General features: G+C 49.5%; 8 protein-coding genes across 8 annotated transcripts; 7 read left to right on the forward strand and 1 right to left on the reverse strand.

Annotated features, from left to right (window-relative positions):
• Positions 1–67: 67 nt before the first annotated feature.
• On the forward strand, positions 68–1,723 carry ASPGLDRAFT_134756 (putative MFS alpha-glucoside transporter; the record flags this gene model as incomplete). Its single annotated transcript, XM_022541320.1, has 2 exons — positions 68–226; positions 278–1,723. 2 exons carry the CDS (start codon positions 68–70, stop codon positions 1,721–1,723), a joined length of 1,605 nt encoding a protein of 534 aa, XP_022397023.1.
• Positions 1,724–3,332: 1,609 nt separating this feature from the next.
• ASPGLDRAFT_39025 (uncharacterized protein) lies at positions 3,333–4,490 on the forward strand (the record flags this gene model as incomplete). The annotated part of the gene is made up of 1 exon (XM_022545016.1): positions 3,333–4,490. The coding sequence occupies one exon, from the start codon at positions 3,333–3,335 to the stop codon at positions 4,488–4,490; it is 1,158 nt and encodes a 385-aa protein (XP_022397024.1).
• A 661-nt stretch (positions 4,491–5,151) lies between these two features.
• ASPGLDRAFT_51536 (NAD(P)/FAD-dependent oxidoreductase) lies at positions 5,152–6,960 on the forward strand. Its single transcript, XM_022547554.1, has 3 exons — positions 5,152–6,032; positions 6,081–6,653; positions 6,818–6,960. Exons 1-2 carry the CDS (start codon positions 5,208–5,210, stop codon positions 6,495–6,497), a joined length of 1,242 nt encoding a protein of 413 aa, XP_022397025.1. The 5' UTR covers positions 5,152–5,207; the 3' UTR covers positions 6,498–6,653; positions 6,818–6,960.
• Positions 6,613–7,375, forward strand: ASPGLDRAFT_69431 (peroxiredoxin family protein; the record flags this gene model as incomplete). Its single annotated transcript, XM_022549369.1, has 4 exons — positions 6,613–6,653; positions 6,818–7,091; positions 7,153–7,290; positions 7,340–7,375. The coding sequence occupies 4 exons, from the start codon at positions 6,613–6,615 to the stop codon at positions 7,373–7,375; spliced, it is 489 nt and encodes a 162-aa protein (XP_022397026.1).
• A 308-nt stretch (positions 7,376–7,683) lies between these two features.
• Positions 7,684–8,504, forward strand: ASPGLDRAFT_135036 (type 1 glutamine amidotransferase domain-containing protein; the record flags this gene model as incomplete). Its single annotated transcript, XM_022541339.1, has 3 exons — positions 7,684–7,761; positions 7,809–8,046; positions 8,110–8,504. 3 exons carry the CDS (start codon positions 7,684–7,686, stop codon positions 8,502–8,504), a joined length of 711 nt encoding a protein of 236 aa, XP_022397027.1.
• A 46-nt stretch (positions 8,505–8,550) lies between these two features.
• Positions 8,551–10,550, reverse strand: ASPGLDRAFT_863253 (acyl--CoA ligase). The gene is made up of 4 exons (XM_022550378.1): positions 10,389–10,550; positions 9,748–10,337; positions 9,598–9,700; positions 8,551–9,550 (listed from the first exon to the last, which is right to left on the reverse strand). Exons 1-4 carry the CDS (start codon positions 10,420–10,422, stop codon positions 8,598–8,600), a joined length of 1,680 nt encoding a protein of 559 aa, XP_022397028.1. The 5' UTR covers positions 10,423–10,550; the 3' UTR covers positions 8,551–8,597.
• Positions 10,551–12,036: 1,486 nt separating this feature from the next.
• Positions 12,037–13,357, forward strand: ASPGLDRAFT_29025 (ankyrin repeat domain-containing protein; the record flags this gene model as incomplete). Its single annotated transcript, XM_022543816.1, has 2 exons — positions 12,037–12,250; positions 12,294–13,357. The coding sequence occupies 2 exons, from the start codon at positions 12,037–12,039 to the stop codon at positions 13,355–13,357; spliced, it is 1,278 nt and encodes a 425-aa protein (XP_022397029.1).
• Positions 13,358–13,653: 296 nt separating this feature from the next.
• ASPGLDRAFT_863576 (amine oxidase, flavin-containing superfamily) lies at positions 13,654–15,492 on the forward strand. The gene is made up of 2 exons (XM_022550380.1): positions 13,654–13,715; positions 13,773–15,492. Exon 2 carries the CDS (start codon positions 14,006–14,008, stop codon positions 15,347–15,349), a length of 1,344 nt encoding a protein of 447 aa, XP_022397030.1. The 5' UTR covers positions 13,654–13,715; positions 13,773–14,005; the 3' UTR covers positions 15,350–15,492.
• The last annotated feature ends 41 nt before the right edge of the window (positions 15,493–15,533 follow it).

Genomic DNA, 15,533 nt, shown 5'->3' on the forward strand with positions numbered 1-15,533 from the left:
ACGACGGGCAATTGACAATCCCCAAAGAACTGAACAGCGAGAAGAAGAAGGGAATCAGATATTTGAAATGTCTGAAAAAGAAATCCTTGTCCAGGCAATCCCTGCCTCCGACGCCCGGGATGCGGAAAAATCCCAGCAGTTTACAATCCATGAGCATTCGACCGGCTTTTGGCAGGCCCTTCGTCTAAACTGGCCGGCTTTTCTCTGGGGGATGTTTATCAATTTTGTATGTTTCGACGAAGAAAAAAATTTTTCAAGCATATACTGACCGGCGCAGGCCACCATCCTCAAAGGCATCGACGGAGGCGTTGTCCGCGGTCTCGTCGGACTCGACGCTTTCAAGCATACATATGGCTACAACTATGATGGCGAGTATGTCATCGCCGCACATTGGATCTCGGCCTTTAACTATGCCAATCTTCTCGGGGCCATTGTTGGCGCGCTATGTTCCGGTCCAGCTTATGACCGGTTCGGTCCGCGGTTGATGATGACGATCTGCTCGTGTCTGTCAATCGCATTTATTTTCCTGCAGTTCTTCAGCCATACACCCGCGCAGCTATTCGTTGGTCAATTGATCAATGGCTGCATCATTGCGTTCTATCCCATTTGCGCATCGGCGTATGTCAGTGAAGTCACGCCGTTGGTGCTGCGCGGATGTGTAGCTTCCATGACAAATCTGGCGTTCTCGATTGGTTCGCTCATCGCATCTGGTATCCTCAAAGGCACCGAGTCAATGGATACCATATGGTCGTATAAAATCCCCATCGCAACGCAATGGATCATGCCCGTCGTCATTCTCTCAAGCGTCGCCTTCTGCCCCGATCCACCATACTGGCTCTGCCGGAAAGGCAAGACAGATGCAGCATTGAACTCACTGCGTCGATTAGCCACGCCGCAAATCGACGTTAGTCTCAAACTAGCGCATATCCAAGAAACACTCCGACTAGAAGCGGATTTCAAAAACCACTCCAATCGACCAAACTACCTGGAATGTTTCCGCGGGCCCGACCTCCGCCGATTGATCATTTGCGTCATGGCATACGACATGCAGGCATTTGCCGGTAACGTCTTCTTCATCAGCTACGCCGTGCAGTTCATGGAAGTTGCCGGTTTGAGCTCATCAGATGCATTCTCTATGAACCTCGGTATGACTGCAATCGGCCTCGTGGGTACCTGTGTCTCATGGATGCTTCTGTCATGGGTTGGTCGTCGACCTGTGTATCTCGTCGGCTGCACTGTTCTTTGTGCGCTGCAGCTCTCCATCGGTCTAGTCGACGCTATCGCCCCGCAAGATGGCAGCGGTAATAAAGGCGCGACTTGGGCGCAGTGCGGTCTTATGATTGTCTGCACGCTAGTCTATGACTTGACTCTGGGACCATTCTGCTACGTGCTGCTAGCGGAGGTATCGTCTGCGCGGCTGCGTGGGGCGACTGTTGCTCTGTCGACGGTTAGCTGCTTCATCTGGTCGATTGTGTTTGCTGTGGCTATTCCGTATGCTATGGATAAAGACGAGGCGAACTGGGGTGGGAAGCTGGGGTTCTTGTTTGCGGGAACGACCCTGTTGTGTCTTGTGTATTGCTTCTTTTGCTTACCGGAGACGAAAGGACGGACATTCGAGGAATTGGATATCCTGTTCGAGAGGAAAGTGCCGAGTTGGAAGTTCAAGAATTATCAGATTGATATGACTATTGAGCGGGAGAGCACTGCTACTTCAGAGTCATAAAAAATAGAAAGCATGCTATTCAATATCAATTCTAGCCCCAAGAAGTCGAAGAGCAATTCATCATCTTCCCATTTCCTAAGAGCCTTGCGCTTCCAAGACTCCCGCCCCTCATCCTCGGAGTTGAAAGTTCGCTGGAGTCCTGTGAACAGATGTGAAAGTGTCTTGTGTATCTCAAAAAGAGCTCTCAGGGCCAAGAGTGAAGAAGAATCTCTGAACCTTTCTGCCATAAATGACACAGTTGGCAAGATCTTCATGGCCCTTTTCCCAAAAGATGGCAGCTAGCTGTAATTCATCCGCGTCTAGCTCATTAGAGACTAGAGCCATTATAGAATTCGGCCACCAGTCACATCATGCATGGGGAACGGAATGCTCCAGCTCTATGACTCCTACAATATCAAAAGAGTCAAGAGTCATTAACCAGAATGTGGTCACCCTTATTGTCTGGGAGCTTGAGGAAGAATTGGTCGCCTGATGGGACATCTTCCCAGAGATAGACCACGTTCCGTTATAATTTCGACTACGGAGCTCTGTTCACGTTGCAAACCTAGAGGCACCGAGAACCCCATCTGACTTGAACCCAGATAAGTTGATGTCATACACATAAAACCAGTAAATTTTCAGCTACAGTGGACAGAACATCCAGCCCGCCAAAATTAACATAATCCTATGGCCTTTCTCAACAAGACCAGGCGCATCTGCAGGCATCTCAGCAACCCCAGGCGACAAGGCACAGCTGAGCGCTATGCTTCCAGGCAAAGTCGCCGACAACTAGGGAAATAATTGGCAACGCATTTTTGCCATTATTTGATATCCGGAACAGCAACAACGGGTCATTGAGCGGCTGAGCCATGCACGTAGCGAGGAAAGGAAAGTGGGACGAGGCGAGGCAGATTCCTGACGATTGGGCAAAAAAAAAAAAAAAAAAAACAATTGACAGCTGTCAATGGTCGGCCGATCGCACCGTTGTTAGCTTTTTATAGAGACACAGGAACATTGAAGGTTCCAAAAGATCGTAGTTCAGTATGGTATAGGTTAATCAAGGGCAGGAAGTTGTATCGCCCGCGTGAAGACCGCCATGTTTCGGTGTCACCTAGATGAATGAGTGACTTGGACTCCGATCACTCTAACCTACTGCGGCGATATACGCACATCAATACTTACAATGTGCTTGTAAACCAGTTGATGGCGCATATTCGGACATGCTCGGGTTCTCTCGTGGATTTCCACAATCTCCGCAAGCTGAACACCAGGTGGAGCCCTTACACAATGTGGACAGCTGAGGGAGGATCATTAGCTGTGTATACATTGTGCGTGAATACGTGGTACCTATAAGGACCTACTCCGTAGGTTGTCCATTTCCCTCAATTCCCATTGACAAGTAAGTTAGCGCTCACTATATACTCTGTACTTACAGTAAATACCCAGGCCAGGATGATTTGGAACTCGATTTCTATGTAATTCAACCCATCCAGCCTTACCCCGGTCCCCGACAGGCAAAGATCAGTTTTCATCCTTCAATTTTGGTTTCTCAAATCCTCCCATATTGACGCAGCACCTCTGTTATAAGTCCTTTTCGCCTAGACTTTTTCATTCTTCTATACAAATTATAATGGCTACTTTTGACATCACGTACCTTGTTACAGTGTCGTTGAAACCAGATGAAGGTTCAACACTGCCGATCCAAGACCAAAAAGTGGTGTGGGTTCCTCCTGAGCATCCAGAAGAATCAGCTTACAGCGCTTGGCCCGAACGCCGTACCGGTACAACCTTTAACCAAGATACGGAAGATCTTTGGTTATTCGACCTTAATGTTGTGCTTGGCTCCAAGTCTAGCCCCACTGTCATGACCTTTACGATCGGGCCATATGTATTCGAGTACTCCTGGGGCTGGGAATTTTTTCGAGACATCCATGACCATAGTTTCGCGATCTCAGATCTGGAGACAAATAACGAGAGTCACAACATCAGAGCCCGAAACCAATGGCTTGCAATTCGGGCTCCAAAGATGAGGAACCCGGCAATCACCATCTCTGCCAAAGGCGAAGGGTATGCTGCAGTTAGGAAGGTCGGGCTGTTTGTGAGGCGAAATGCCAACGCTCTAAACGAGTTCATCTGTGTGAAAACCTCGGGTCGCCTTACCGGAAATTTTATAAAGAGGCACGAACACGAGCAATGGTGGGAAGATAGTCCCTGGATGCATGGCGTGGATGTGAAGAATTGTGCCATCACCATGTTCCCTAAACAGCTGTACGGCACTAATGGCAGCCGCGCGCTGTACAAAAAATTCGTCACAGTCGACGACGACGATAAGGATCGGGCGCTCTCTGAATCTCATCAGCATTGGGCACGAATGTATAGAGACAGGGAAAACACCCATGTCTCGCCGAAGGCGTACATGTGGCTACAGGATTTCGACACCAATTTATACTCAACTACGTCTGGCGAGGAACTGCTCAATTGGTCGAGCATGAAGCCTAGCCCTGAGGGAGACCCAGATAGCGGCATAAAGTGGCTGCTGGGAATTTTCAGCAGCATTACGAAAATCGTTACTGGTCTTGTCACAGGGAATCTGGCCGAGGCCATCGAGGGTACATTCGAATTGGGCGACAAACTGATCGTTGAAAACGCGAACACAAAGGGATTTATCACTGCAGTTGCAGAGGGTATGCCTCAGAAGATGGATATCGGTCTCAACACGAGGAACATTCCCGACTTGCGAGCCGGTGATACAAAGGGTGAAGATTTCGGTTTCACGGTCTCTAAGTAGGTAGTGCAGCAAATCCATTTGGAAACAGGATCTCAGGAATAGTGATTCTGGGCTTGTGCTGTATGGCGAGGCAGTATGTACTGGATGATATTTAGAAGTCTCTTGGATAGCATTCAGGCCACATGTGCTTGCTTGTGTGTTCTTTTTTCCACATGTATCTAGTCAGTCAATCATTCATTTTATGTCCATATCACTCAATATACGCATTTTATGCCCATTCCGTTGTTCAATTTCAGTGTTAGCTGTCATAGAGGTCGTTATCATACTATATAGTACATCGATGGCCATCACATACACATAAGATACGGACTCATGTTCCAATCGGCAAAATGAATGTTTATGCCTAAGGCAATTGGGTTTGATCTGAACTGAAGCCTCAGGCAGCCAGGGCACCTGAGCCCATCAAGTCCCAGGAGGACATTGGAACACGTCAAGGCTTGATGTTCAAGGCTGGTTCCTAATAAGTATGGTGGCCAATTCACCGGCAACACAAGCCACAGGGGAGAGTCAATCAGAGATCCGCTCCGAAGTACAAGAAATGCACGAGCCAGCGCTGGAGGGAAGTGAACCAGACCTGCACTGGCACCTGAGGAACCAAGGGAACTATTTCATGGGTGTACCCGCAGACTGAATAGCCGATATCGGATCTGATAAGATCAATCAGTATATAGACTGCGAATACCCCCGTCCCTTCCTTTCTAGCATACAAAGCCTAAAATGCTCTCTAAAATCATCCTAATCAACAAAATCATCCTCCTCGCCTTCCATCACCTCTTCTCTCGTCTCCGTCTAAAGATAACCTCCCTCGTCCACCGCATCACCTACCGCCCCGTCAGCAACCCCCGCGACATCGTCGTTATCGGCGCGTCCTTCGCCGGCTACCATACAGCCTACTGTCTAGCGCACTCCCTACCCACCGGCTATCGCGTGACGGTGATTGAAAAGAATTCGCATTTCCAGCTTACGTGGGTTTTACCCCGGTTTTGCGCGGTGAAGGGACATGAGTCCAAGGCGTTTATACCGTATGGGCCGTATCTAGCGAAAGCGCCAGGTTCGGTGTATAGGTGGGTGTGTGATGAGGTGGCTGCCATCGTTCCTGACGAAAAGGGAAACGGACAAGGGAGAGTTCTACTACGGTCAGGAGAAGAGATTGACTACGAGTATTTGGTGTTGGCGACGGGGTCGTCGGCTACGTTGCCGTCTCGTGTTGAGGAGGAGAGTAAGGAAGATGGGATACTGGCGTTGCAGGGAGAGCAGCAGCGTTTGGGCGAAGGTCGCGATGTTGTTGTGATTGGGGGCGGGCCGGCTGGGATTGAACTGGCTGCTGATGTGAAGACTGAAGATCCGGAGAAGAATGTCACTCTGATTCATTCGCATGGCGCGCTGTTGAATGGTCATTTTGGGATAGACATGCGTCAGCGCGTATTGAACGAGTTGGAGACGCTGGGTGTCCGAGTCATCCTGGGTGAACGGCCGTCTGTATCGGACGGGACAACGGAATTGACGCTGAGCACGGGCGAGAAGATCCCGTGTGACTGTTTGGTATGCTTCTTTCTTGGTGGTAAGATTAACGGGTACTAATTGCTGCAGGTCAAATGCATCGGTCAGAAACCCAATTCCAAGCTTTTTTCATTCTCGGTCTCTCCCTCGGGATACATCCAAGTCCGACCAACGCTGCAACTAGCCGATTCATCCATGGATAATGTTTACGCAGCGGGCGACATTATCGACAAGGACATCATCAAGAATGGCCGGGCGGCTATCGAACAAGCGCAAATTGTAGCACAGAACATCGTCCGGCGGATCCATGGAAAACAGCTGGTTGCATATCAGTCGCGGTGGTGGGAGGGCGTCACCAAGTTGACTATGGGACTGAGGAAGAACCTGGTGTATGTGAACGATGGCAAGACGGATATGGCTTTCTCGATGAAGAATAAACGAGAGGAATTGGACAGTGCGATGGTCTGGCGGTTTTTCGGGGCGAAGCCGTACGAGGACCCTGAATAACTAGGATTGTGTTACTGGTAGTTAGCATCATAGCAATTAGCAAACATCACCGAACCCACCGATATAAATACCCCGCTTTCACTTCACCTCTCCAATTCCATCAAACACAGCCAAAATGCAGCCCGGCGACTCTTTCCCATCAGACGTTGTCTTCCAGTACATATTCCACTCCCTTAAATCCTTCAGAAAAAAGAAAAAAAAAAAAAAAAAAAAAAAACAAAAAAAAAAAAAAAAAAAAAAAAAAACAAAAAAAAAAAAAAAAAAAAAAAAAAAAAAAAAAAAAAAAAAAAAAAAAAAAAACTCTAACCTGTACGCAATAGACACATCCCCTGGGCTCCCGAGAGCCAGGAGGTCACCTCATGCGGCATCCCGATCGCCTACAACGCCTCCAAGGAATGGGCCGACAAGAAGGTCGTCATTTTCTCTGTTCCCGGTGCATTCACCCCTACTTGCTCTGTTGAGCACCTCCCGGGCTATCTGAAGCGCCTTTCCGAAGTCAAGGGTAAAGGTGTTGATGTGGTGGCCGTGGTGGCTTCCAACGACCCGTTTGTTATGAGTGCTTGGGGGAAGGCTAATGGGGTGAAGGAAGATATGGTATGTCTCGTCATCCTTCTAAAAATGCACTGATAGTATAAATGCCGGTATTAATGAGCAGCTCTTCCTATCCGACCCCGACGCCCGCTTCGCGCAGCAGCTCGGATGGGCGAACAATGGCCGGACCGGACGCTGGGCTATGGTGATTGACCACGGAAAGGTGGTATATGCGGATATTGAGAAGGAGAAGGGTGTCAAGGTTAGTTTCATCAATTGAGTTGCTACCTATAGCATGCTAACTGTGATAGGTCTCGGGTGTCGATGCGGTCCTGGCTCATCTGTAGGATACCGCACTGGGTGTTTATGCCAATTGATAGGCTCAATCTTATCCTTTCAAGGAAATCAAAGCCGATACAAAATCATCATTTCTGAACATGATCACCAGTTTACTCCGAGTACGGGATTCCGATAGAGTAACTCCTTTATGCCGAGAAATACCCGAATTTAAGCTCAATTAATCAGCGTGACTAAGCTCTGCCTCGCGTGACGTCACTATTATCAGGGTCCTGCTTTTCTACAGATACTTCAACCCCTTTACCCCGTAGTTCATACTATTCCCCTACAGCAGTCCAATTAATTGCAATCACTCACAATGGCCCCTAAAGTCCTCATCGTCCTCTCCTCCCACGACCACTTCCCCGCCAATGGCAAGCCCACTGGCTGGTACCTCGTACGTCCACCCACTTAGTAGCCTTGCAGACATTCTAACGAAAACAGCCCGAATTCGCCCACCCCTACCATGTCCTGAAGGACAAGGCCGAGCTGGTGATTGCCTCGCCCAAGGGCGGCGAAGCACCCCTCGACCCTAACTCCGTCGAGATGTTCAAGAACGACCCTGTCTCCGCGGACTTCCTGCAGAATGGCCAGGAGTTGTGGAAAAACACGGTCAAGTTGGCGGATGTGTTGCCGAAGGTTAATGAGTTTGATGCCCTCTTTTACGTTGGCGGTCATGGACGTAAGTTCCCCATTCCTTAAAAAGTGTTGTGTTATGGGATGATGATGGCTGATGTATGAACAGCCATGTACGACCTACACTACGACCCCACCTCCCTCGCCCTCATCCAGTCCTTCTCCGAGGCCAAGAAGCCCGTCTCAGCCGTCTGCCACGGTCCTACCGTCTTCCTCCGCGCGACGTCTGCCGCCGGTCAGCCCTTGCTCACCAACGCCTCTGTTGTGACTGGTTTCTCGAACGTCGAGGAGGACCAGGCTGGTCTCACTCCTCTCATGCCGTACATGCTTGAGGATGAGCTCGTCCGGGTGACGGGTGGTCAGTATGTTAAGGCTGACCAGCCTTGGGGCGAGAAGGTTGTTGTTTCCAAGACGGGTAATGGGGCGGTTTTGATTACGGGTCAGAACCCGGCTAGTGCTACTGGTGTTGGACAGGAGATTCTTAAGGCGCTGGGTGTTAACTAAGCTATGGCTTGTATATACTCAATTTGCAGTATAGGTGTAATTGATACCATTGAAGTATATAATATCTGTCCTAATTTGCCTCCACCTATGGGGTCACAGCTTTGCCCGCACATTCTCCCGTACGACCAAACCACTAACAGGCTTGTTCTTAAGCATCCTTCGTAGAATCTTCCCACTCGCACTCTTAGGTATCTCCTTTACAAACTCCATTTCCGCAACGGCCTTGTGCCGGACCTTGTTATCATGAACGTACTTGATCAACTGTCGTCCAAGCTCCATCAGGGCCGCTTCATCAAGACCAGTCGCTTTTGTAACCACAAACGCCTTCGGCCGTTCTCCGGAATACGCATCGGGAGTTGAAGTAACAGCAGCATCAGCGACAGCCTCATGACCTAGCAGAAGATCTTCCAATTCTGCCGGCGACACGCCAATCCCCTTGACCTTGATCATTTCCTTAATGCGGTCCGTGATCGTGATAAAGCCTTCGTGGTCGATATAGCCCACATCACCCGTATGCAGCCAGCCATCTGCATCAAATGTTTCCCGGGTTGCTTTCTCATTGCTCAGGTAACCCATCGTGATTTGCGGTCCACGCGCGAGAATCTCACCCTGCTCGTTGTAGCCAAGCTCCTTGCCAGTATCAACGTCGATTATCTTGACATCCGTATTAGCGACAATGGTACCCACGCGCGCTGCGTAAGTGTACGACTGCTTGTCCGGGGGATGAGTTGTGATGCAGCTGCAGGATTCTGTCATGCCGTATCCCTGCTTGAAGCCAGTTTGGGGGAATTTGATTTCGAGCTTTTGTATGAGTTCGCCGGAGATAGGCGCGGCGCCTGAGGTAAAACGCGTTATGTGTGAGAGGTCGTACTTTGAGGTAGTGGAGTCATGCACCAATCGGATGACGAGTGGAGGGACAAGGAGAAGGTCTGAGATCTTGTACTCGGAAACGGCTTCCAGCATGCTGTCCATTGTGAAGGAGGGTATCATAACGACCTCGATGTTGAGGAGGACGGGTAGGTGCATTTGGTGTACGAGACCGGTGACTGTCTGGTTAGCTTCGCTATGGAAAGAATGAAGAGGCTAGGCTCACTGTGAAAAAGAGGCAATACGGCGAGTGCTTTCTTATAATCCGACGGCGTCACTTGTTGGACTTGCATGCATTGAGCAATAACGTTATGATGGGCGATCATCACCTAACGAGTCAGAAGTATCCAAGAGCAGTGGGAAGTCGGCCACATACAGCTTTAGGAAGCCCAGTAGTACCACTACTAAAGCTCAAAAACCCACAAACATCACGATTCGTCTTTCCATGGGGAATTTTAAACACCGCTGTCTGATCCGAACCATAGCTTTTGCCCATCTCCAGCAATTGCTGCATGTTCGTATACCCCTCATGGTCACCCTCAAGCAGAAAGATCCGCTCTCTAGGAATACCAGCATTCTGCGCAGCAGGAATAGCCACCGACATGGACGACGGCACCGTCATGAGAATCTTAGCCTGCGCCGTCTTCAGTGCATAGGTCATTTCCTCGATATTGTACGCTGGCGATGCGCCGGAAATGATCCCACCTGCACGGATAGTTCCCAGCATGGCTACCGGATACCAGATGGTGTTGGGACTGAACAAAGCTACCGTTTCGCCGGGCTGGAGGCCATGTTTCTTCACGAGAGCCGTCGAGAGGTAGGTGGTGTAGTCCTTGAGCGCATCGTACCGGACTCGCTCTTTGGTTACAGAATTGGTGAATCCGGCCAGTTCAGCCGCGGGCGTTCGATCAAGGCATGAATACTCCGAGTCGAACAAGAAGTCCCAGATGGAGTGGGTGGTGGGAACTGGTGTACAATTAGCAGCATACCAAGATCTCCATTCATGAGATGACCTACTGTTAAGACGAGGATGGTCCGATGCAAAAATCATCTTGTTAGTGATTGAGAAGAATATGAAACGGATAAACCAATGTAGCGGTTAAAACTCCGTATCGGGGAAGTCGGGGGAGTCGATTATCCGGACTGCACGAGGCTGTAGGCGACGAATTTTAATTACACAAGGAGGATAACATTGATCTCTATCTCTATAGACACAAAGGTGATGGAATGAGTGCTTGGCTATCTTGACCGAATGTGTGTGTGTCCGTATATGAAAGGTCTGTCAACCTCGGTAATCGGACCAACTATTAATCCACCTTGACTTTCATCAGAATATACAACTTCAGCTCCAGGATAAAGCTAAGGTCATGTTCCCCATATTTAACCTCGGGCATGTTGACAATCGCACCGCCACATGCAGAGAAGAAAGGAGATCGGTCAACTTGGGGAAGCAGCGAGGTTGGAAATCGGGCTGATCTCCGGTGGCTGTTCTCCTTGCAGCGGAGACCCGAGGATTACCGGATACGGAAGGCAAGTCACATAACACCCCGTAGACATAGTTAGATAAGATAGATTAGATAAGATAAGCAAATCAACATCAGGTTACAGGTCAGCTCACCGGCGCCCACTAAGCTCGGCTCACCGGTGGCCCACTTTTTATCACATGATGGTCACCTGATATGAGGGTCGACTCACTGGCGCCCACAAATAATTGATTTCACTTTGTTTTGACCTTTACCGCATAATCGTCCCCTTAAACTAGTTCAATACTACTACTTTAACAACGATGAGCGCATTGGTGAGCTGAGCTCACATGGCGCCGGTGAGCTGACCTGTAGTCACCTTTTTCAGTCCGAGACATGTTATTTGACTACCAATCGCAATGAGTCTCTTAGCACTTCCAAATGAAATCCTCTTGTCAGTTGCTAAGTCACTCGATCTCGCTTGGGATATCAGCGCGCTTTCCCAAGTACACTGCCGCCTTTATGCCCTATTGAATCGTCTTTTTTACCGGCATTACAATGTCGGCTATTTTTCGTGTTCAATGCCCGCTTCAATTCTGAAATGGGCAGCAGAGCATAGGAAAGAAGGAATTGCAAAGAAGCTCCTGGATGAAGTTCCCATTCGGGATATCGACCACTATGTGGGTGGAAACCTAATGTTATTAGCGGTAAATGACAGACATGAAGCCATAGTGCGCGTGCTTCTGGATAAGGGAATCGGCCCAGATCCGTCTTCACGGCTCCGGCGCGAACGGCCCTTTTATTATGTAGTGCGAAGAGGGTATGTCGCCGTGGCTAGAATGTTACTCGCAAATGAAACGAACGGAGGATATCGGCGTGTCGATAAGTTGTTTACCGACGCGATAGTATCGGCCGGATCTCTCCCTATGGTCAAGTTCTTGGTGGAGGAGATGCGCTGCGATCCTAAGCTCGAGGAGGCAATGTCTCCATTTATGCTCGCGGCCGAACACGACCGGGTGGATATACTTTAGTATTTGCTCGAACTGGGGTTGAACGTGAACACCGATTATTCTAACGTAACGGGGAACGCGGTGAAAACGGCAATTTGCTATGCTGCTAAAAAGGGCCAAAACAATGCCGTTCGTTTTCTCAGTGAACATGGCGCGGGTTTGAACCCTATGAGGGGAGAGGAGCCAATCACCATGCTACCATTCCGTGAAGCCATGGACGATGAGCGCATAGAAACTGCAAAACTCTTACTGGACCACATGGATCTCAGCACGCTCCCAACGGACCATGATGGACAAGCTACGTTCATATGCATTGCAGCTGCCTCTGGCTCCGAAACACTTGTAGAGCGATTGCTCAAACATGGCTGTGATCCAGAAGCAATTATCAAGACTTGTGGTGACCTTGGTTTGAAATTTGGAGGATGACTGCACGGCGAGTGTGTGGGCAGCTACATTTGGACATGTGAGAGTGTTAGAAATGCTGCTGGATCATGGTGCTGCCCTCAAGTATCCATATCTAGCAGCCGTTTACTCAAGGCAAATGCAAATTGTCAAGTTATTATTGGCAAGAGGGGTAGACCTGAATTGCTGGCGATCCGATGGTGAAAATGATATATTGTCTTCTGCCGCGGCCGATAAGTCTATGTTCAAATTCCTGCTTGAACATGGCGCTGATATCCGGGTCGATAAAGATGGCGACTCTCTGTTGAGGGAGGCAATTCTCCGTAATAATCTAGCGGTCGCTGGGATGGTGTTGGATCGGCGAGTGAAACCAGAAGATGAGCGCAAAGTCCTAGAGAGGGCTGCGACATGGGACACATCCGGCGTGCTTGCGTTGCTTTTCCAGCGTGGAATTGTCTCTGGTCGAACCAAGTACTATCGCTCAACGAAAGCAGTAGAGCTGGCATTAGAGGCACACAATGCCCCTGCCCTCAAAATCCTGCTTGAGAATGGATGGTGCCTTTTTGATTCTGAGTTATACCGCTCACATCAGCGTGATGGAAGCCAGGACATCATTTATCATGCTTTTCAAGCACGCTCCCCTGAGGAAATTGAAAGTATGCTCGACATACTATTCAGCAACGGCGTTCAGATTAATAGGACAGTCTGTAATACGACAAATATATGGTTTCCTATCCTCGAACGGGATGCGTACAGCCTGAAATTACTCCTGGGGAGAGGCGCAGACCCTCTTCATCTCACTGAATACAATGAAATCCCACTGTTTTATGCAGTGAACCGGAACTTCGCTGCAGGAATCAAGCTTCTACTGGAAGCAATTGTCTCTTCTGAGAGGATTTCGCGAAGGAAGCTAGCAGAGGATGTGCATTTTGCTCTGGCATGGGCACTTAATGGCGTTAAGTGGGACGCTGCAAGAGTCTTGCGGCGGTTTTACTACCATGACCTTGACGGCACAGCGCTAATAGCACCTCCATCCCATAGGCAAGTAAAGGACAAGAGGGACATGGACGAACAGGAATGGGCGATGAAGTATTTCGGCCCCGACATCTAGCAATATGATCCAATATATGGTTGCATTTTTGGCGTTTCTGTTTAGTGTGCTGTATCTATCCTATTTCTGTTGTTTTTAAACATGCCCTACTTGCTCCCCGACCATCTACAAATGTCATGTGGAACTGGGCTACCCGACTGAGCATGTCTTTGAAATGTGAAGTGGCACTCAATTCTGGTCGTTTGTTTTCATCCTGTTGACCATGATAGTCTCGAGCTTCGACGTTTGCAGCTTGTCTTTCAGGACGGGTGTTGCACTCTGGAATGCTCATGCCTGAGATCGCCAGTTCCTGGTGGTACACATCCCTTGCAACCTCACTGCCATGGAGCGACAGTTGTAATACCAAGGCATGCCTCCGGTAACATATCTAAAGCTCAACTCATAGCCATTGGACTGATTGGTAAACTCCCACCAGCGTTACCAGGAAACCAATAGGTAGTGTGGGTTTTCAATAATGTCGGCTATTTTCGGTATCAGCAAACGAATGCCAGACAACCATACTTACCAAAATTCCCCGGACTGTCAAACGGGTGAGTCGTACAGGGTGCACCCACTGTGGCTGTTCAATGATATATACAGGTGGGTTTCCTTCGAGATAAAGACTTTCATCCATTTTGGCTCTTGTATATCGTTTTACGGCACAGCATCATGCGCGTTGGTACCGTGATCTCACTTCTAGCTTGCCTCGGCCTGAGCTCCGCCCAGGTCATCACTCGCGATGTGACTGTTATTGGCGGTGGCTCAGCGGGCACATACGCGGCCGTTAATCTGCGCGAGAGGAATCGAACTGTTGCCGTTATCGAGAAAAGCGGTAGGCTGGGCGGCCATACCGACACCTACTTCGACTCAGCTACCGGCACACACGTTGACTTCGGCGTGATCTTCTACGAAAACTTGACGGTCGTTCAAGACTACTTCAACCATTTCGGTATCCCCTTGACCACCGTGCCTCCGTCTGGCGGAGAGCAGCCCCAGCGCATCGATTTCCGTTCCGGGACACCTGTCGACGCTTCGCAGGGTAATGTCTCCGACGCCCTATCCCGGTATGCGGTGCAACTGCTGAAGTACCCCTATTTAGCCGTTGGGTTCGACCTACCGGATCCGGTGCCTGAAGACCTAACGCTACCGTTTGGCGAGTTTGTTCAGAAGCATGACCTTGGCGCAGTGGTGGATATCATCTTCTCCTATGCGCAGGGTGTGGGTGATCTCCTGCAACTACCGACGATTTACGTGATGAAATACGTTTCGTTAGAGGTGCTGGACGCCATTCAGAACGGCTTCCTCCAGACGACTAACCGCAACAACGGCGCGCTGTATGTGGGTGCTGCGGAGCAATTGGCAGCCGACATCTTCTTCAACAGCACCGTAGTTTCCATGGACCGCGACAGCGACCCGGATTGGGTACACATCGACATACAGACACCAGACGGTCACCAGAGCATTCGAACAAAGCAGGTTATTTCCGCCATACCACCCACACTGGAAAACCTGGACGGCTACGATCTGGACGAAGTTGAACAAGGGCTCTTCGGCCTGTTCAGCAGCAGCTGTTACTACACGGCCCTAGCGCGGGTCGACGGCCTGCCTGCTGGGATAACCGCCTTTAACCGCGCAAACGAGACACAGTATAACCTCCCGCCATTGCCGGGCGTGTATGTCTTGACCCCAACCGCCGTGCCGGGTCTTTACAGCATCTTGTATGGGAGTGAGGATTTTATCAGTGAGGACAATGTCAAGGAGGCCATGTCGCAGGCCGTGCAGTATCTGCAGGTGAATAGTAGCAATCCGGAATATGTGGCCTACGAAGCGCATTCGCCGTTTGAACTGAAGGTATCGCCTGAAACTATTGCTATCGGTTTCTATCGGGAGTTGAATGCGTTGCAGGGACATCGGCGGACATATTATACGGGGGCTGCTTTTGATGCGCATGATTCATCACGTATTTGGCGATTTACAGAAACGCTGTTGCAGAGGATGCAAGGGAAGCAATAAATCTATACCAATGTTTTGAGTTGTTTAATAAAACATCTCCAGACCCGGTCTAGACTTATGTGCATAAAATGACACAATCAATATTCAGGGGTCGTCAGCTCTGTGACCTGCGTCCATGGTACATGTAAACTCTGTATGTTCGACAATCGATTCTGGGCTTGTTCGATGATGTCTTAGTTCTATT

This window comes from Aspergillus glaucus, assembly GCF_001890805.1.
Source record: "Aspergillus glaucus CBS 516.65 unplaced genomic scaffold ASPGLscaffold_24, whole genome shotgun sequence".
NCBI lineage: Eukaryota > Fungi > Ascomycota > Eurotiomycetes > Eurotiales > Aspergillaceae > Aspergillus > Aspergillus glaucus.

Excerpts from the sequence above, each read along its gene's own strand:
- ASPGLDRAFT_51536 (XM_022547554.1), top strand. The coding sequence starts at position 5,208 with ATGCTCTCTAAAATCATCCTAATCAACAAAATCATCCTCCTCGCCTTC. Across the intron at positions 6,033-6,080 it reads AGATCCCGTGTGACTGTTTG|GTCAAATGCATCGGTCAGAA; the intron begins GTATGCTTCTTT and ends TAATTGCTGCAG.
- ASPGLDRAFT_863253 (XM_022550378.1), bottom strand. The coding sequence starts at position 10,422 with ATGATTTTTGCATCGGACCATCCTCGTCTTAACA. Across the intron at positions 10,338-10,388 it reads GGACCATCCTCGTCTTAACA|TTCCCACCACCCACTCCATC; the intron begins GTAGGTCATCTC and ends ATTGTACACCAG. Across the intron at positions 9,551-9,597 it reads CGTATTGCCTCTTTTTCACA|TCACCGGTCTCGTACACCAA; the intron begins GTGAGCCTAGCC and ends CTAACCAGACAG.
- ASPGLDRAFT_863576 (XM_022550380.1), top strand. The coding sequence starts at position 14,006 with ATGCGCGTTGGTACCGTGATCTCACTTCTAGCTTGCCTCGGCCTGAGC.